The sequence below is a fragment of the Phasianus colchicus genome, chromosome 17, assembly GCF_987193195.1.
Source record: "Phasianus colchicus chromosome 17, bPhaCol1.hap1.1, whole genome shotgun sequence".
Classification (NCBI taxonomy): Eukaryota; Metazoa; Chordata; class Aves; order Galliformes; family Phasianidae; genus Phasianus; species Phasianus colchicus.
This window is the reverse complement of record NC_143452.1, coordinates 1,020,141-1,040,536: the sequence shown is the minus strand read 5'-3', so window position 1 is coordinate 1,040,536 and position 20,396 is coordinate 1,020,141. Positions and strand designations below refer to the sequence as shown.

The 20,396-nt window shown below is 55.8% G+C and overlaps 2 protein-coding genes across 12 annotated transcripts in view; both read left to right on the top strand.

Moving 5' to 3' along the window:
• The window catches only part of RALGAPB (Ral GTPase activating protein non-catalytic subunit beta), a 64,518-nt gene extending 60,530 nt beyond the window's left edge, over positions 1-3,988 (top strand). For all 5 annotated transcript variants that reach the window (XM_031605632.2, XM_031605630.2, XM_031605631.2 and 2 more), the window contains one exon: positions 35-3,988. In XM_031605632.2, coding sequence (XP_031461492.1) covers positions 35-228 — 194 coding nt within the window. In that variant the 3' untranslated portion in view covers positions 229-3,988. The remainder of the gene's footprint in view (positions 1-34) is intronic.
• Positions 3,989-15,200: 11,212 nt separating this feature from the next.
• The window catches only part of CHD6 (chromodomain helicase DNA binding protein 6), a 74,405-nt gene continuing 69,209 nt past the window's right edge, over positions 15,201-20,396 (top strand). For 6 of the 7 annotated variants that reach the window (XM_031605629.2, XM_031605625.2, XM_090152245.1 and 3 more), the window contains exon 1: positions 15,228-15,327. The gene's annotated coding sequence lies outside the window, so the exon portion shown is untranslated. Of the gene's footprint in view, positions 15,328-20,396 lie in introns of all 7 variants that reach the window. The other variant, XM_031605627.2, reaches the window with a different exon arrangement.

Sequence of the window (20,396 nt, the reverse complement as noted above, 5' to 3'; positions counted from 1 at the left end):
TGTTTAAGCTTATTTCAGACGTTCTTTCCTCTAGGTTTTTTAGTGAGGCAAACAGTAATAAATATTTGTCGGAGAAAGAGGCTGGAAAGTGATTCATACAACCCCCCCCACGTCCGCCGAAAACAGAAAATCGCAGACATTGTCAATAAGTACCGCAACAGGCAGCTGGAGCCCGAGTTTTATACCTCGCTTTTCCAGGAGGTTGGGCTCAAGAACTGCAACCCGTAGGCCATTACCCTCCCTGGACAATTAGATCAGAGCTTGGTGGCTACAGCAATGAAAACAGTTAAATAACAACAAATTTCCTCAGCCCTCTGGAATTCAGGAAACCGTATTTCAGCACAAGTCAGCAGATACCGTGTGGGAGGAATGAGAAACGAATCCCAAACATTGCAGTTGGGATCCTGACTCCATTCACCTACCCTCAAAAGATTACTTAATTCCAGTCTTCCTGGATGCTCGCAGCATAATCTCTTCACGCAGCCATCTATTCCAGGCTAATTAAGATCTGTGTCTCGTTCTGTGAGAAGAAAACAATCAAAGCAAAACCATCTCTGCGTTTAAGTATGAGGAACACGAGGCAAAGCAGCCTGCCTTCAGACAGCTCGCTGTGCCCACGCGCTGGAGGAGAGGAGTGGGATCTCTTCCTGAGGAGGGAATCTCTTTCTGAGCACTCGCTGTCCCCACAAGAACTTCAGGAGAAGTTTCTGACCCCCTTCAGCGTTCTGAGGAGATACTTCAGTGCTTGAAACTCATCTGTACACCACAGGGAGGAAAGCTGCTCGGGAATATCAGGTCACCAAATGCATAACCAAGATGCTGTGTGCTTTCCAGTACCCCCCTGCGGGTCTGTGCACAGCATTTCTGTCATCCTGGGAACAAACTCAGCACCCAGAGGGGCCTGATTTCAGACACACCTTCTTACCAGATAAGAGATCTGGGTTCTACAGAAACAAGGTTATGACTTTCAGGTTTGTTGCAAAATGTCACATTTAATTTTAGTAGCTTGGTTTTATTTTCTTTTTGCAGCTGATTATGTTGAAATGTCTCTGTTGCTCAGTCGCCATTTTCATTAAATGTGCAAACATCTCTGGCTTTCCTTCTGCTGGGCTGAAATCTGAGGTTCTGGGGCTGCCTCCTGCCTGACCTTTATCCAATACGCAGCTTTTGCAGCTTCTGCACTTTCCAGAAGCTCCTGTTACACAGGCTATGAAACAACTGGCAGAAAAGTGAAGAACTCTTCTTTTGTCCATTAACTTGCCATTCCATGGAAAGTCCATTCGGAGTTGTAACTTAAAATTGTTTTGAGGTTACCGTGCTTTCTCGGCAGCAGTGATTCCCCTTCCCCTTGGCCAGAAGTTTCTCCCTGAGCTGCCGTGTCTCCCCTGGCCTGGCTCAGGCACAGGGCTGGGTCGCTGCCTCACCCCACAGGGAACAGAGCCGTGTGGATTCGTTTCTCTGACCGCCGGCAGCTTCCGTTCAAGCGCTTTGCTTCCTCTGTGGCTGCACTCCGGAGCTCAGAGCCACCCCCAGGCTGTGCTGGGAAAAGATGTTTACAACTGCACTTCAGTGCTGGGAATATGAAAGCTGCAGCAGGCACTGCCATTCTTGGGAGTGCTTTCAGGCCCCCAGCGCAGTCCTGTCTCGTGTGGCAATGAATCACCGCTGATGCTCCTGTGTAGGTGCAGCCTGCGATGGCTGGCAGTGCACGTGTTCTTTTCCTTCCAGTAAGTAGGGAGTAGGGGAGCATAAACGTAAGCAGGAATTTGTGGAGCTCCTCAAGTTATGACAAAGTGTTTCTTGGAAGCTTTTTAATATGCATTGCAATAATGCCTGTGAGTCACTTAACTTTGATATTTCAGTTACTTTTTGCAACAGTTCTAACCTGAAACAGTCTTACTTGTTTCATTACAGTTTCCTTGCCAGGGACCTGCCCTGATCCCAGCTGCCTGTGGTCTTTCAGAGGGTTCACATACACCTCAAAAGGTGTGCAGGGACGTGCAGGTCTCGGCTGAGGGAAGCTGGGGGACAGGAGCGTGTGCTGCAGGGCGGGCACAGGGACCTCTCAGGGGGTTTTGACCCAGATGAATCACAAATGGAAAAACAAAACCATGTTGTGAAATCAGCATAGCAGTGAGCAGAGCTGCCGTGCTTCTGCACTGCCCTGGGTGTGAGGGGCAGCGCTGGGTCTGCTGGCAAAGCTGAGGTGGAGCGAGGCCTCATCTCTGCTCAGCTCTTGCCAGTATGCATTTAATGCACAGACACTGAATTTACCCACGTTGTGTATGTATCTATTGGATCTACATAATGGCCAAACACACTTTAGTCCACTGACTTAAAAGGCATGACCAATGCATGTGTAACAAAAAGAAACATACGGAGCGATCAAACGTTTGCACATCTTCAGCAGCTTAAAACCCACATCCCATAGCTGTGAGTGTTACATGCAAAACCATTGGTTTGTAGCCCAGAGAGCTGCAGAAACTGCTGCTTTCAGGTGCACGGTGCAGTCAGGAGCAGAGCTGTGGCTGGGAGGAGCGCTGGGTGTCTCCTTCTGAGTCAGAGAGCCAAAGGAACTGCCTGAAATATTGTGTTTTAATGCTTGGCTGAGGAGTAGCACTTAGGTCTGTTCCTTGTTCCATCCAAAGCATGAGTGTGGCACCCACCTGAGCAGTGCTCACAGGGAGAGCAGGGCGATGTGTCAAAAATCTTGAATGAAGAAAAGCTTTATGTGTGCAGCTGGGGTGAGCAGCGTTTCTAACTCCATCTGATCTGTAAGGTCACACTGATGACATCACACACAGTGTGACCGTAAGTTTGGGGTTTTGCAATCTGCAGAGGTGAACCTTGAAGAAAGTCTGAGTGCAACGCAGCAGTGCGGCGGCTCCAGAAGTGTGCTGTGCTGCCAGCCCTTGGTTTGGGCGCAGGCTGCAGCGCCCATGGCAGAGCTGTGCCCATGCACAGAGTGTGGTGTGGGTGTGGGTGATGTGAGAAGCAGCACGGGAGCGAAGCCAGGCAGCAGAGCTGGCGGCTGCAGGTGGCCCAGGGTGGCTTCAGCTCTCCTCTCCCATGGGCTGAGAGCAAAGCTGAGATTTATGTCATCATGACGCTTCTGTTGAGCCCCTGAGCTTCTGGGGCTCTGCACCACAAACTGCCCTATTGAGTTGGCAGCTTCACAACTTGCATGGCTGTTTTTTGCATCCATACCCATCGGAGAGCAGATGCCCACCAAAGGGGCAGCGCATCGCACCGAGCTGCGGCTCAATCACAGATGTGACACAACCAAACAGACTTCCTCTATTCACACAGTAACACCTTTCAGTTTGGATTCGTAATTCTGCTCTAAATGATGGCATCCTCTTAATGGTGCAGAAGGGGGGGTGGGGGGTGGCTGCCACCTTGTTAAATGCGGTGCTGAAATTGCAGAAATGTTGGTACCTTAATAAAGACTCATTTAAAGAAACCATCCTTTCTTAAAGGTCCCTGGCAGATGCATGACACACATGCAGCAAGTAGCTGGGGGGGGGGATGGTGTTGGGGGTCTGCGTGCCCACATCGGAGCAGCTCCACTGCAACAGAGCACAGCTGTGAGCAGTGACTGCGTGGCTGAGCGATGCCTTTGAAGGAAGGCAGACATCTTCCACGTGGATGTTAGCAGGAGCAGTTTGAGGTGAGAATGCCAGGTATCATGTGCTTCGAGTCATACACACTCTGTATGGATCCCTGTATGTTGCCAAGACATGATCTTTTTGTTCCTACTGTATTTTTCTGTAAATACCCCCGGCGCTAAGTTGTAAAGTAAAGGCAAAATGTAAATATGAAGATGTGAACTACGTTCCCTCGTCTCTCTTGTCCTTTATCTCCTATTTGTTTAGGGAAGGCACACTAAGGCTTGTTTGTATTTATGCCAATTCTTTGTCCAGGAAAAACACATCAAATATTGAATGTAACACAATTAGTCCAATAAATTTTAAAGATTCTTATCTAAGTGACTTTTCAGCTCTCCATTTTTGATGTTAATTTTCCAGTTCCTTTGGTTGAAAATACCAATAATGGCGCTTCCCATCAGCGCCGACACGTTGTGCGCCCCCTGCTGCCCTGCTCACGGGGTGGGCACGGAAGGCAGGAGGCCCCAATGCAGGCAGAGGGGTGCAGCTGATGCACTAAAGCCATGTGGTTAGAATGCAGCTCTGCCAGTATTGCACAAACTGCTTTATTTGGTGATAATTGGAGATAGGGAATTTCTGATCTTGGTCGCTCGGACTGGGAGAGGAGCGGGGCCGTGGGCTGCTGCCTCCTGCCACGGCAGTGTAGCTGGGAGCACCCCATGCCCAGCCCGGGCCCTGGGCCCCAAGAGGCTTTGCTGGTCTGTGCCCTGCTGTGCATTCCGGTGCCCAGCTGTGGGTCCTGGCAGCCCCGTACCGCCCCGCCGCGTCCCCACACACAGCAGTGCAGCACAAAGCTCCTCTGAGACTGCGATTTTCAAGGGAGTGGAACAGAAACCGCTGGAGGAACCCTTCAGAAACCCAGGCAGAGCAGTGCAGTGCCCTCAGCACAGGCCCTGCAGTGTGGGCTGCTCCCTGCTGCCCAGGGGAGTGGCAAGATTTTCTGCTTAATACATCGAGGCACAATTTGTTACCAGAAACACCCGCACTGCAACCCAGGGCTCACCTCTGCCCTCAGCTCAGCTGTGGCTGTGATGGCTCCAAGGCTCAGGGCTGTGTGCCACCCCAGTCGTGGCCTCGGGCACCTGCGAGGTGACACAGGAGGGGACACCACCAAGAGAGCCGTCCCTCCAGCAGCAGCAATGAGGCGCGGGCAGGGGCTGAGCTCTGGCAGCCCGGGACCCACAGGATGACGCTGGTAAATGACTCCGTGCATCTTCTGCCTCTTAAAACACTTAATATATGTGCCCGTGTGATTCATTATTATCAGCTAATAAAAGATTATCTGACTCACTTTCATGTTTCTTCCAATTACAAATTGAAATTGTTCCCACTATGACCTTGCAGCTGCTAGATTTTCTAAAATTAGCCATAATGATGCATTTTACTAAGATAATTAATTATCTAAACTGAGAAAATTGAGTAGTAGAACTACTTCACATGCCGCTAATTATCTTTTATTATGTCATCTTTACATGCAAATAGAGAAATATTGTGATTATTTTAAACACTGTTTTCATTAGCTAACACACTTGTTAGCACAGCCACGGCTCCGCTCCTCCTCCGCAGTGAGAGCCCCCCGGGGCTTTGGGTGCTCATTGCCCGCGGGACTCTGATTTCCAGATTAAAAATACAGGGTTACGCTCCGAACTCGATCATCTGCATAAAACATGAGAGCGGATTGGCAGAAACGGCCCCGGGGCTGCGGGGTCACCGCGGCGCCCTCAGGGCAGAGGGCAGAGCGCTGCCAGCGGGTCGGGGCCGTCCTGCGTTGGGCTCGGCGCTGTGCGGCCGTGCGGGGAGTGATGGGCACGGCTCGGGGCTCTGCAGCACGGGAGGGACGTGGGCAGAGCAGAGAGGGTCCAGCGGAGGGCTGTGGAGGTGATGAAGGGAACAGAGCATCTCTGCTATGGGAGCGCGCAGAGAGCAGCAGCCGGCGGTGCGTGGGGACAGGACCTCAGGCAACAGAAACAGACCGGGAGCTGAGCGGTTCCCTCTGGCCATCGGCACACGCTGCTGTCCCGAGAGGCTGTGCAGTCTCCTTCCTGGAGCTCAGCAGCTGCTGGACGCGGTGCTGGACGCAGTGAGGTGCCCACTGGAGTGGGGTGGGAGCAGGGATGTCTGTGAGATGCGGCAAACAGGACCCCGTGCTCCTGAACAGCACTGGGAGCTTTGAGTTCCCCTCCGCGCCTTCACTCTCTGCTCCCTTCAGAGATCTGCTGCTCCAAAAGCAGCACGAGGTGGCTGAGGGCACGGAGGTGCCACTGATGTTCCAGTAGCATCCCCACAGAGGATGAGATCTCCCCCAGCCCTCCTTTCTCTCCCTGTGACCTGGCTGGGAGCCCCTGGCCCAGGAGCTGCCTTTGGGAGCGAGCCTTGGCAGAGCTGGGGGCCGCTGGGGGGCTGTGCCGTGCCGGGAGGACCCTGTGTGCTGACAGCAGCACTGTGAGGAGTGCATTGGCAGCACCAGCATGGCGCCGTGCCCCCCACTCACATGGGCCCCACCTACCAGGAGCCATTGCAGCCTGAGCCATAAATCTGCAGCAGGACGGGTCGGTCAGCACTGCCCAGCTGCTCGGCCATGCAGCCCCTTCCTGTCCTCTCTCTTGCTGGTGGGACGCAGCTGTTGGTGCTTTAGAGCTCACAGCACCCTTCTGTGCATGGGCAGGGGACGCTCCTGCTCCCTTCAGCCTTCAGCTCTTAAATCACATCTGTAAATAGGGAGGAATGGCAGGATACTGGGACACACAGGTTGTAACTTGGAGGAGGGGGAGTGTGAGGACTGGTCACAGGGCTGCTGGCTTTTGTCTCACTGCTCCAAAAGGGCCGTGCTGGGTGGGCAAGCTGTGCTGCCTGCTGTGCCCTGCTGCAGGAGGGGCCCACGGCCACGGCCCGACCCACAGCCACAGTGGGAGCAGTGGGTGCTGCAGCCTGGGGCAATCCCAGTGCAAGGTGCAGCATGAGAGCATATGGTGATGGAGCAAGGTGACATCCTTTGCTGAGCTATGCACTCCCAGCAGCGGAGCTGTGCAATGATGGAACAACGCCATGCGTTTCCTGGGGCCATAGATTTAGTGGGCAGTATGGATTTTGAAAAGGAGGATCTGGCAGTGTGGATGGGACAGGGTGAGCTCAGATCCATTTTCAAAAAGGCTCATTTCTCCATCCCGCAGTGCTGGTCAGACCCAGCCGGGATGGCAGCTCTGCTGCCCAGGCACACAGCACCCCGTGCTCCACGTGCCTTGAACACCTCCAGGGATGGACGGGGCATCCACAGCCTCTCTGGGCAGCTGTTCCAGCACCTCACTGCTCTCTCTGTAAAGAACTTCCCCCTGACATCCAACCTAAATCTGCCCTCCCTCAACTTAAAACCATTTCCCCTTGTCCTGCTGTTCTCTACCCTTTCCAAGAGTTGAGTTGAACACTTCTCCCCATGCAGACACACAGGCAGTGGCACCTGCTCCAACCTCAGATCTTTTCATGTAGAAGCATGGTCATGAGCTGATCAGCTCAGACCCCACAGGTAGCCTTGCTCAGATCATCTCCTGACCAGAGCCCTGTTTGCCACAGTTGTGATCCCTAAGCCCCAAACAGCACAAAAACTCCACACCAAGTGAATGCTTTCCTGATTTTCTGGTGGCAGCCGTTGGGCAGGGAGGAGCTCAGCAGCTGGGACAGAAGGTATTGCATACAGGTATGGAGCACAGGAGGTGGTGCACAGGGATGGTGCACACAGGGGTTGGTGCACACATCGATGGTGCTTAGGAAGTGGTGCACACAAGGATGCAGCACAGGCAGTGATGCTCACATGGGTGATGCACAAGGGATTGTGCATACAGGGATGGGGCACAGTGGGTGATGCTCACAGGGATGGTGCACAGGAGGTGGTGCACACACGGAAGGCACACACATGAGTGGCACATATGGAGCTAACAAAGCCATTGGTGTTTGGAGGGGAAGCTTCAGCCACTGAGCTTCAGCTGCTGGGGCATGATGAAGAATGCCTGGGTTGGCTGCTTGCTTTTTTCCTAAATGTTCAAAATCCTTCAGATCAGAGGTTCTGGCAAACACTACAAACACAGTCCAGGCTGTGGCAGGTCCTCTCTGCACCCCCTGCTGCCCTGTGAGTCTGCAGAGCTCGAAGTCAGCTCTGAGCCCTGGAGACACCTTCAGCAAAGATCTGGGGACAGGGAGCATAGGGTTGGCTTTGCAGAGCCATAGGGCAGGGCAACAGGGACACCATACAGAAGCAGGAACATATGGGCACATCCCTGCTCAGTGCCTCTGAAGCTGGTGGCTGATGCTGGTGGGTCCATAGTTGCTCTCTGCCCCGCACAAGCAGCCACCCCCCTGGGCACTCCTGAGGGCAGCACCTCCCACGGGTGCCTAATGAGGAAAGGAACCAGGAAGGTGTCCTGAAGTGCCACCCCCCAGCTGCTCACCCCCTCAGGGGCCCTCGCCCCAGCCAGCTGCTCTTCGTGCCCCCATTCCCTGCTACCTGCCCAACCGGTCCTGTCACCAGCCTGCATTCTTGCTCCAAAAATATGCCTTTGAAGTTTCTGGGCCTGCTTTCACCCTGCCCCAGCTGTGTCCCTACCCCTTGCCCAAGCTGCTTTGCTCAGGCCCTGAACCACCCCTTCCTCCCACCACCCCTCTTGCAAATGAGATGTCCCCCCCAGGGACCAGAGGCCAGTATCAGACCCATGCAGCCCTTTGCACCTCCTGCTGACACTGGGCTCAGTGCCACGCTCTCCTGTGGTCACCTGGACATGGTGGCACCTGGACATAGTGGCACAAGGCCATCCCTGCTGCCTGAGCCCCTCTCTGTTGGTGGCCAAGTGCCGGGTAAGAAGTGTCTGTGAGTCACAGCAGGGCAGGAGGAAGCAGAGCTGTCCACTTAGCTAAATTATGGTGCTGGTTTTGAAAGGATTTGTAACGAAGGAATCAGATTTAAATCGATTCTATTTCCTAAGAGTTGTTATAACCTGAAAAGGAGCAAGTTGCTTTATTGCATAAAGGAACGTGAAAATAAGTTGTGCTTTCGTGTCTGGAAACTATTCTTGGTATCAGGGCTGCTGCAGTAAGACACGAGACCTGAAACACTCTCTCATGGTTCTCTCCCTTGCTCAGTTTTGGAGGCCCTGGCTGTGAGGACGGGGGCAATGCAGGCCGGAGCAGCCCAGCATCTCTCATCCAGGGTCAGCAGTGGCACCGGGCACTCGGCCTTTGTCCAGTTTGGACCTGAAACTGCCAAGGATGGATCGCAGCCCCACTGCCGGCCTCCGCACACCGTGCATCCCAAGAGGGGCACGCTGCCAGCTGCTGCTGCTGCAGGTCGCAGCGTGGGTTTGCTGGGCTTTACCCAGCTGGTGGCAGAGCCCGGCAGCAGCAAAGGCCTGCAGTGTGCTGACACGCTGCCCTTGCCGTCGGGCTAAACAACCGGCATCTCTCCTCCCCCAGCCCCTTCTGGGGGACGCAGGGACAGCCCCAGGCTGGTGTGGGCACGCGGCGGAGCTGTGTGATGATGGTGATGCTGGCAGCTCTCCCAGCCTCCACGTGGGGAGAAAGAAGCTCCCACCCCTGGGACGGCCCTGTGTGTCACTTGGCGTGCCAGCCTGTCACAACAGCACTGTGCAGCCAAAGCGAGGTGTTGGGCAGGGTGAGAACAGCCCCAGACTCCTCGTGGTGGAGGACGACGTCCATTGGGTGCACACCCTGCAGGGCTGCCCCAGGACCCCCAGGACCCATCCAGCACTCGGTGGGCAGAGGACAGGGCTCACGGCTCCCCGGATTGGCCAGCCAGCAGCTCTCCTTCCCTCCGTGCCCAGGAAGACGTCTGTATGGGTGCTGTGGTAGGATGTGAGTGATCCTCGCATTTGTGTTTATGGCTGTTTAATGAGCTAATTTTCCTTCACACTATTGATTTCCCTGGGTTCTGCTGAGAGATTGCTTGCCTCCGGGTAATGAGAAGTAACTCAGCTGTTCCAGAGGGGTTTATGCCTCAGCCCTGCAGGATGGGATGACACGGAGCAGGGAGGTGCTGTGGGACACAGCCATGCCAGCCAATGGGCTCAGTGCTCTGTGGTCAGCACAGAGGCGCCAAGGACGGCCCTACCCCCCTGGATTCCCTCCCTGGATTCCCTCCCAGGTCGGAGATTAAGGGACAGATCAGCATCATCCCAGCCTTGAACCACCTCCAGATCTTCAGCACCGCTTGGGGCCGCATCAAGAAGGAAGACGGCATCCGAGAGCCATGCTGATTCCTCACCTTCACTCTCCCAGCCCAGCACTCAGGCAGCCTCACTCCACTTAGCACCAGTAGCACCAAGGGAACAGATGCAGCACTAACCCCACCTTCCCGCTGCATCACCCAGAAAGCATCAGTGCTGCAGGGAGCTGCAACCCAAACTGTCTGCTCTGAGCAGCCCTATGGGAGCAGGGGGCTGCACCAGGTGTGCTCCAGAGGTGCCTCCATCCATCCAGTGCTTTTTGGGCTCTGGCCCGTGCCTCCAAGCCACAGTCACAGCCACCCACATCCCCAGGCCCACGGTGACACTGCCAGCACTGGAAGGAGCCGCCCGCAGTACAGGAGGAGGCATTTTGGACATGGCCCTTGGGGACATGGGGGACGGGGGGTCAGGCTGCCTGTCAGCTGCTGCATTGGTATGCTGGCAGAGATAAACAAAAGGAGCTGGAAGTCTTAATGCATGATCAAGATTATGATTTAATTGGCATAACAAAGGCTTGGTGGGCTCAGCCACATGACTGGAATATTAATATCGGAGGATTCAGCTTGTTCTGGAAAGACAGGCAGAGGATTAAGGAGGAATGTGTTGCTTTGTATATTAAGGATGCAGACATTTGTTCTGCACTCCAGGGAGAACCTGGCTGCTGTGCAACCACAACAGCTACAGAGCACGTGGAGGAAGCTGTGCCGGAGGAATGGGCAGGCTCAGCCAAAGGCAGGATGCAGTGGAGATGGAGACCTCCCTGCCTGAGTTGCCAGTGTGAGATGGGACAGCAAGTGAAAGGTCCAGAGCATAGCCCTCGTGGGAGAAACCCTGAGCTCCTGTCCAGTCACAGCCCCCCGTGTGCTGGTATGGCTGCTAAAGGCCAGGCTGTGGCACGCCAATGGCATCTGCTGCTGTGACAGACTGGAATGGCAGTATAAATCTTGATGCTTGTAAGGCTTTCGACATCGTTTCATAAAACAGGCTCCTAAACAAGTTACAGATCACATTCTGCCTAAACCTGCTATAAAATGAGCACTGTTCCCAGCTGAGATAGGGGCTGCCAGGCTGCGGCTACCAGCAGGTGAGATAAAGGGATGCGGGACTGGCTTTTAAATCTGCAGACAAAATATGAAGGCAGGGAGGATGGGAAGCATGTCGGAAGGAAGGCTCCTCATTGCAAGCCTCCACGCCTCCACTGCTGACATGTTAGAGAAATGGTCTCAGGGATGAGGATGCTGTGCGGTACAGATAAATGCCGTCAGCACTTCAGCACAAAGAGGCAATTGCATAAACAAGAAATGGGGAGAAAGAAGGAAGAGATGAACATGGGGGGAAAGGAGCTGCAGCTCTGCGGAATCACGCGGAGCAGAGGATGCTGGCGGGCGCTGGAGGCACGGGGAGCAGCAGGGGGAGGCAGAGATGCCTGGACACTGCCCTGTGGGCTGCTTGGAGAGAGTCCAAAGGAGGATGTCAGAGACCTGGAAAACATGACCGGCAAGGAAAAACGGTGAGATGTGGGACTGCTTAATTGGTAGGAGAGAGCAGAGGAGGCTGGAGCAGCCGTCTGCAGGAATGCAAATGACTCCTGCAAAGAGGAAAGGATTAATCTGCCCATGCTGAATAAAACAAGGGGAAACAGGCTTAAATTATCGTTGAGAAATTCAAAGCAGATGCTGGGAAAACATTCCCCGAGGGACTGGAGTGTCAGCACTGTGGTTCCTAGGAGAAGTTGGCCCAAAGGGCATTAGATGTTCCCTAATTTTCCTTCTTTTCTAGGATTTCACATTTCAGGGTAAAAGTATATGGAAAAAAACTTAAGGCAAGGGCCTGGCTGGCTTCACAGTGTGCGGAGAAGGGAAAGAGCTGCAGCTGGGCAAACCCTGAGAACAACCTGTGGAGACCCAAAGGGTCTGCAGGGCAGCAAAGCAGCTGCCAGGAGCAAAGTGCAGCCATGGAAATGAGCTTTATGGGGGAAGCACAGCAAGAGAAGCTCATATGGGCAGCAGAGCCCATCACAACGGGTGCTCAGTGGGACAGAGCAGAGCCACCAGGAGTGCCGGGAAGTGACATCAGTCTGTAAGAAGTCTGTAAGAGCAGAATGCACCAGAGAGGAGCTCTGCACAAAGTGCTGGTGGCACAGCACGGATCTGCAGGGCTGCTCTGCTGCCTGGGCACAGGGCTGGTTCTGGTGCATGGCTCTGCTCCAGCTCCAGGCACATGGCGAGCAGAGCCCACCCAAGGCACAGGTAAGGGATGCTCAGGGGCCTGGCTGATGGTATGTGGCATATAAAGCACCTTTCTCCCTCCTTAATTGGGGGAGAGACTGGGAGCACCTTTGAGCTGGTGAGTCTGAAGCAACAGGAGCCACAGAACTTGAGCAGGCAGCAAGGCAAGGGACTGTGATGGGAGACAGCTGTCAGGAAACCTTTCTCCTGCCCAAAGGATGACAGCTTTGGGGCCTGACTATGAAATTCCCAGTTCCTGGAAGCTCCCTGCATCTCCTCTGCCATCAATCATCCATGGCAGCAAAACCCAGGAAACCACTTAATAATCCCACGGGAAAATTTACAATGGCAATCTCGTACTTCATCTGATAAGGCCCTGCCCAGGCTCCTGAGGGCAGGGGAATTCCCTCAAACAAACAACCACATCCAAGGAAAGCCTGTCCTTCAATTTCCAGCTTCAGGGCTGCTCCACACAGTCCCTAAAATCACTGCTGTGTACCACAGGTGAGCAGCCCCAGGTCCTGGGCAATTGCTCCTTGCCAGCCACAAGCCTCCCTGCGGTCCTCAGGCCAGGAGATGGGCACTGGCCCCTGGGGAGCTGCAGCCAGGCAGGATTCTGCTCACCTCCCCACCGGTGTGTGGTGGAAGCCAGCTGAACGTGTTATTCCTTTGATTTCCTCATTGCTTTCTTTTGTGCTTGCTGCTGTTGCCTAGTACAGGTGCTGGAAGCAGGCAGCTTCATTTGCATGGTGCTCTTCCTGATTCCAGCTAACGTTCATTATAAGGTAAGCATGTAACAGTAACACGTCTCCTTCGGGGCCATACAGAGCCGTGTCTGAGGTCGCAGGCCCTGCCAGCACACTGCAGGTGATGATGGCTGCTCCTTGAGGTCCAGGGGCTGAGCTGGCTGCACTCCACGAAGGGAGAACCCCGTGGGACTCAGCCTGGGACTGCTTGCCAAGGGATGCTGTCACGGTCCCGCAAATAGAGCCCCAAATTTGATTATTTCAGAGCAGATGGAAGGGGCAGAACAACAGCTGCAGGTGGTGAAATGTCCTGCACTCACAGGGCATCATGTCCTGCACCCCAAAGGGTCTGGAAATAGCCAGGACTTAATTCTGCTTTCTGTAGAGGCAAATGGGATTTCCTTATTGGTGTAAGAATGCCTTGGGGACACCCAGGAACAGAACTTGTGATGAGAGGGAACCAGGTGGGAACACGAGGGTGTGCACTTGCTCCCATTCAGTTGTCAGCAGCACAACGAAACGACAACACAACAGTTCTCCAAATCACACGGCCCACAACAACCACTGTGAAAAGGGTTCACAGGGAGAAAGGGGGCAGGAGTCAGGCTGGGTCAGTGGATGAATTTCCATCATCAAATCATATATTCTGTTTTCACCGTGTCCCACTTTGGAGCCCCCGAAATGGTAAACGCAGGTATGCCTCAGGGAGGGATGACCGAGGCGGGTACAGGCAGAGCTTGGTTGTGTTTTTCTGGTGAAGATGAGCACAGGAGCTGCTCTCACAGCGCTGCACAGCTGAGAACTGCAAAGGCGCTGGAGGCAAATTCTTGGCAGAGCCTGGTGATAAACAGAAAGGCAAAAAGCAAAGAGCGAGTCCTGAAAGGTTTGGGTGGGATGTTAGGAAAAATCCCGTTGTAGGGCAGATGGTGCACAGGTCACCAAAGAGATGAGGAAATCCCTGGCTCTGGTGGGCAGAACCATGGCTGAAAATAACCGTTTTGGTTTTCTGATCACCCAGCACAGTTAATTCTGCCTTAACAGGAGCTCTTCACACGGAGGACAAAGTGCTGCTCCGGAGGCAGACAGGATACAGGGAAGGGTGGCTGACCAACAGCTGGGCAGTGCACGGGGCGAGGGAAGCGATCAGGTACAGACACAGCCGATGGCTGCAGAAGGGTGGGAGGACTGGGAAAAGGGGAGGAATACTTCACGTCCTGATATTCTATGCACAGAATGAGAACCTCAATGCAGGGGACAGGGAAGACAAAAATGTAGTATCTCAGAAGTGACCACATGTCACCTTCAGGCAAGGAAACGGGCGGAGGAAAAAGGGGTCGGGGTGCAGATACGAGCTGGAGCAAGCGAGGCGTAGGAAAGGGAACGCTGCAGGGGAAGGAGGCCGGGCTCGCTCGAGGAGCGCTGGGATGCAACGGGCCTGGGCGAGGCGTGGGAGGCGTCGGCAGCTCCGCAGTGCACCTGCGCCGCGGGCCGCGCAGCAACGAGCGCAGCAGCACTGCCCAGCTGCTGCCGGGCAAATCGAAGCCTCCGAGGGTGCAGCGCCGCGCCGTGCCGTGCCGACGCTCCCGCAGGGCCCCGCAGGCAGCGCGGCTGCACGAGAGCTGCACTACACTTGGTTAATCGGCGCCGAGTCTCAGCTGAGCTAATTAGCTCTCACACAGCTTTGCTTCGGCGCCGGTGCTAACTTGCTCATCTCTGCACCGGCTGCACCGCCACGAAAAGCGGCGCGGCTCCCCGCTGCCAGCCCCAATCCCTGCGCCCCGGGCCGCAGCCTGCTCACCAGCACAGGGGTGCTGCTGGGGCTGGGCTGGGCAGCACTGGAGGTGCTCAGCGGGCGATGGCTCCCGAGCACTCCTCTCAGCCCGCTCGCGTCCTTCGGCTGCAAAGCACCACGTGCCGTGCCGCTCAGCCCTCCTCGCCAGCCGCCCCCCGCTGTCCCCGGCCCACCGCATCCAGCACGACGCCCCGGCTGGGCACGGCACGGCACGGCACGCTGCGGCGCTTCCAGCCCACCTCCCGGCCCCTGGGGCAGGAAAAGGGCGCGGGGCGCAGCCCGCTCTCGGCCGCGCCGTCCGCGATCGCCGCGACCCCTCGGGCGGCCACATCCGGGCCCCGCGCCGACGCGGAGGGCGCGGGCGGTCCCGGCGGCGCGGGGGGCGGCGCGCGGGGGCGGCGGCGCGGCCAATCGGCGCCGCGCTCTCATCGGCGCAAACAGGAGCACAATGGAGCGGGCCGCGGGCGCGCTGCAGCCAAGCTTGGCGCGAGCGGCGCGCGGCTGACGGGCCGGGCCGCCAATGGGCGGCGGCGCGCGGCGGCGGGCAGCCAATGGGCGCGCGGGGGGGGCGTGCCCGGGCGAGGTTCGGGTGTCCTTGCAGGGCGCTGGGCTAAACTTCACCAAATAATGGCTGTTGGCGCCGGGGCTGCCGGGGAGCCATTTTAGGTGAGTTCTGCCCCGAACTTTCGGGTTCGCCCGCGCGGCGCGGCCGGGGACGGCGGCGGGGCGGGGGGCGGCGGCGGGGCGGCGCCAGGGCCGAGCGTGGCGGCGGGCAGCGGCGGGGCCGGGCGGCGGCGGCGGCGGCGGCTTTGGGGGCTCGGGCCGGCCCTGTCACGACGCCGTCCCTGGGGCGCGGGGCCGGGCCGGGCGCGGAGGGGCGCGGGGAGGGGCGGCCCGGGGGGCGGGGGCGCCCCGCGGCTTCTTCCGCGCCGCCCTCCCCGCCCCCGGGCCGCGGGGGACCGGCGGGGGCCGCGGCGGGGCGCGGCGCGGGGTTCTCCCGGGCGGGGGGCGAAGCGCCGCGGGACGGCGCGGGGGGCGGCGCTGCGGAGCGCGGCGGGGCGCGGGGTCTGCCGGGTCTGCCGGGCGCTGCGGTGACGCTGCGGCCGTGGCACGGGGCGCCGCAGTCCGCCGCTGCCGTCCCCCGCGTCCGTGCGGCTCCGATGACGACGTCGCGGAATTCGCCGCGTTCCTGCCGCGGCTCTTCCCGGCGGGCGGCGCGGATGGCGGCGCCGATCGGTGGGGCCCGCGGGGTCGGAGCCGCGAGTCGGGGAGAAACGCGCGCAGCCGCGGCGGGGGAAGGCGATGCCGTCCGCCGGGGTCGCGGCGCTGGGGGTGCCGGAGCTGCCGGCCGCTCTGCCCCCGCACGGCCGCGCTGAGCCGGGAGGCTGTGCCGTGCCGTGCCGTGCCAGCCCTCCGCTGGTGTTCCTTCGAACGCTGCCCCAAACCGACGCTAAAAAGCTGCGATGTATTTTTCTCTCTCCCCCCCCCCCCCCTCCCCCCCCGCTTGAGAATTGCAGCAAATGCTTTTGGACGCAGGGAATACAGGGAGAGGGGGTGGGAGGCTGCAGACCGCTCGCCGCGCTCACGTGAAGTTCCTATAGGTGTGTGCTGGCCCCCAGCCCTGCCTGCAGCCAGCTGTGGGTGTCCCTGTCAGATGCAGTTGTTTATCCCTGACCCTTTTGCTTGCAGATCTTTGGCATCTGCAGCCTCTGTCCGTTCAGCTGCTGCGGGGTCGGTGGGGTTACGCTGTTGCCAGCTGAGCTGTTCATCCTTCTCACAGTGAGGTGTTGGTGCTGGGCTGATGGCGCAGCAGTCAGTGCCTTCGTGCCTCTCCTTGTTTACCTCCTTCATGTGGGAGCACGGCTCTGCTGCTCTGCAGAGAAATTGTTGTTTGGGTCCAGCTGTTGAAGGATGAAGCAATAGCAGCACGTTTTTGCTCCGGGAGTAAATTCTTCCTGGAGTATAGATAGGTTGTTTCTCTTGAGGCTTCTGGCCTTCACCTGGATTGCTTTCGTGTAGGGTTCCTTCTCCTCTTGTTTAGTGGAAAATTGACCCTTCTTCCCTCATAAGGCTTAATGCTGCTGTCTGTTTTTGGAAAGCCAGTTCTTCCTATCACCCCTGAATCAGTACAGCTGCCTGGATTTGCAGGTCCTGCTGGAGCACCGGGCGTGCTGCTGCGTTTTCTCTTCTGCAAAGGCAGGAGACACAAAGCAGCAGCAGGCTGCAGCTCTCTGGGTGCTGCCCCTTCAGCTCTTCTGTCTGTAAAGCTGGTGAGTGGTGGGGCTGCATCCTACCAGAATGTCTGCGGCACCCCGCGTGGCAAAACCGACACTGTCTGTTGTTATTTATCCAATAAAAGCCAAAGGCAGCAAGAACCTTTGGAGAAAGACTGATCCTCGTGGTTTGTTTTCACTTCAGGAAAGTCTGAAGACCATTCCGTGTCTGTGGCTGTTGATTTCTGTGTGTTGTCTCATTCCACAAACAGTGGTGTTGGTCCTTCTGTGGGCTGCAGCCCGTTTCTGCAGGTGTGTTACAAATTAACCTGCGTGGATCTGCAGAATGGAGGCACCTCTTGCGCTCCTGCTCGGTGCTTTTGATGTGTGAGGAATGTGTATCTCTTGCTGAAGGTGCCATTAGGTCCCATTATACCCGTTCTGTGTGCTGCTGTCTGGTTGGACAGCAAAAGCTGGCTGAAGTTCCTGTCCCCGTGCACTGGTTTCTCATTGGCAGCAGGGGAGGATGGCTCTGCCTGAGCTCCTGGAGCAGCTGGCCTTGGCTATGCCAGCGTTAGCCCCAGTGCTCACTGCTGGTTCAGGGCTGCTGGCTTCCAGTGGCTTAGTGAGCTCTCAGAGGAATCTCCTATTTTCCTGACTGCTTTCTGCTGTATTTCATTAACAGGAAGCAAAGCTTTACTGTTTTTTTCCTTTCTAGATGTGCAGTCTTACAGTAATTTTTTAAGATTTACTCTTCCCTGAGATATTTAATATTCTCTTCTTAAATGCTTCTCTGAAGACAATAAAGTTTTACAGGTGAATAATACAAAGCGCTTCACTTCAGTGTTATTTGAAGAAGGGTTTGCACAAGCAGAAGGGCTTTGGGTGAGACTGCAAGGCTGAGCGCAGCCACTGGAGCAGGCCGTTGTTTTTTGCATGAGGCTGTGCCGTCCTGGCCTGTCTCAGGTTCATGGAGATAAGAGCACATCTCTTGCTCATGGGTGTGCAGGAGGAGCTGCTTGCGGGGGAGGGAGCAGTCTGATGAGCCTCGCACCAGGAGCGAGCCCTTACTACAGGAATGTGGACTTGGTGTGCTGGGGCTGGAGAGCAGACACGTGCAGGGAGTTGTAAGGAAACACTGGCAGATGCAGTGTCTGGATGTTGCTGGGCTTTGTGGGAGCTGAGCAGGCTCATCCCCATGGCCCATGTAAGTAGCAGTGGAAGGGCTTCTCCAGTCTTGTCCCGTTCCCTGCTCAGGATGGTGTTTGTCACTTCATCCGGGTCTGTGGGAGCAGAGGCTGTTGTTGGGAGGCAAACAAAGCAAGGGTTGAGGTGAGTGATCTGCTCCTGGCTGAGCAGCGAGATGCAGGCTTGGCGTGGTGGGCTCTTAGCATCCCAAAAGAGTGGGACAACAAGGCTTCACCCTGGGAATGGTGGCAGTGCAGCAGTACTGCTGTGCCAGCCTGCAGCCCTGAGGCAGGAGCCAGCAGGGAGTAACGGGGCTGTGGGGAATGGCCCAAACCAACAGCAGGCCGGGAGGAACGTGGTCTGTGGGTGTCTGCCTGTGACACGAGGAGATTCTGATTTTGCTTTCTATTATCTCAGGCTGGTGCAACATGTTTTCCGTGTGATAGGACAATGCCTTCAACTTTCCCTTATATGGGAAAATCTGGTATGCAGCCTAGTAACCCGCCGATGTGTGGCTATTAATTTTTAGCATTGTTATGGTGGTGGTGGCCGGGCAGCCAAAGCAGCAGGCGATTCCTGGACCAGGGCAGGTCCTGAGGCCGGGCAGGGCTGTTGGGGGAGCACCTGTGGTGCTGCAGGAGGCACTGCCCGGCGCGGGGCTCCTGCTGCCTGGTGCTGTGCTGCTGCAGCTGTGCCAGGCTGGTGCCAGGAGGTCGGTGAGGTGCTCTGATTTTCCCCCTGGAGAGGAAGTGTTGCCTTGAGGTTAAGGGGTGCATGCTGTTCTTTGCTGCAGGCTGCTGCCTCTGGGGGATTCCCAGCCTGTAACAAGTATAGATCCTGCTCTAAGGAGAGCAAAGCGCTCTTGTCCAGAAGAGAAAGCAAAAAGTGTGGGAACTGAGTGTCTGGTCCCTGCTGGTTTGTAGTGCAGGTGCTGGAGGCTGCTCACAGAGGTGTGCTGGGCACAGACCAGGGAGCACAGGCATTAACATGACAAAGAGAGGTGTTGGCTTGGCCATGGGGTGCACAATCACATTTTCCAGCCCAGCTTTCCCTGGGAGGGATGCTGCTCAATAACAGTCTGATGATGTTGTTATTAACAGCATGTCTCATCACACACATTGCTTGGGATCCCTCATCACTGCAGTCCTGCCTTTGCCCTGGCTGTGTACAGTCCTGCTTCTGCACAAGTATAGGTAGTTTTATCTGCTCAGGCTTTGTTTTGTTTTTCAGCTGTATTTTAACTGATGAGATTAAGTTTTTGTCTATTCTGTGCTGAAAGCAGGTGAAAGTGAAGCTTGTAGGTGCAAGATTTGCAGAAGACTTGTTCTTCCTCAATGTTTCCCTGAAAGCGTGGGATCTGTGAGCCTGATTCTGCCTGAAGCAGGAGGAGGCAGTGCCGGACAGCCTGGAGGTACCCGGCCCCATGATGTGCAGCAGTAGAGCTGTAGGAGGAGCAAGGTATCTTGTGGGTTCCAGTTGCAGCTGGTAAGCTCCTGCACAGAAGCACAGCTCTTGCTAGGAGGACACACAGGAATGTGCTCTGAGGGACCCTGGGGTGAAAGCCCGTGCAGGGAGGTGAGCTGGGCTGCAAAACCTCATGTTCTGCATGGGAAGCGTGCCTTGAATGATGGGAAGGGCCACAGCTGCAGCCCTGAGGATTGTAAAAGCTTTCCTAGGACATGAGAGCCCTCCAGGAGGGATCTCACTTTGTTTGTCTTTGAAGGAAGAAGCAGTAATTGAAGGACTGGCTACAAGGTGCTGCATGTTAGCAGCCACTGCTGAGATATTCGGTGCCTTGGTATTGTCCTATAAATGCACTTCTGTTGCATAGGGACTGTTGAGTTCCCTTCAAAAAAGTTTCATTTGCTAAAGCACCTATCAGTAGTCATGGAGGTAGGTAGAGAAGTTTTATACTTACCTGTTTGTTTCTGTTTTTCATTTTGTGCTGTAGCCTATGCCCAGTGCTCCTCTGTAAAGGTGACTCTCAGCATTAGTAGTATGCTGGTGTGCATCGTGCAGAACCAAGGGAGATGCCAAGTTGCATGGGATGTTCACTTTTTTTTTTGCCTTATAGGTAGCAGAAGTATTGCTTCTCCAAGAAATATTAATGTCTTGCTATATATGTGCATTGAGGAAGAATTAAAGTCAGTCCTGGATGCAAGAATAAACATTAGTGCTGTGCTATGGATGTGCTGTGAAAGCTGGTGTTTTTGTGTGAACTGCTGCCTTCTAAAGGATTTGCCTACCGAGCACCTTTAACCCCAAGTGTTTCATTCTTTTTGGTTGAACTTGCAGTGGAGTTTAAAATAAAATGAAGTGTGTGAAGTGCTTCTT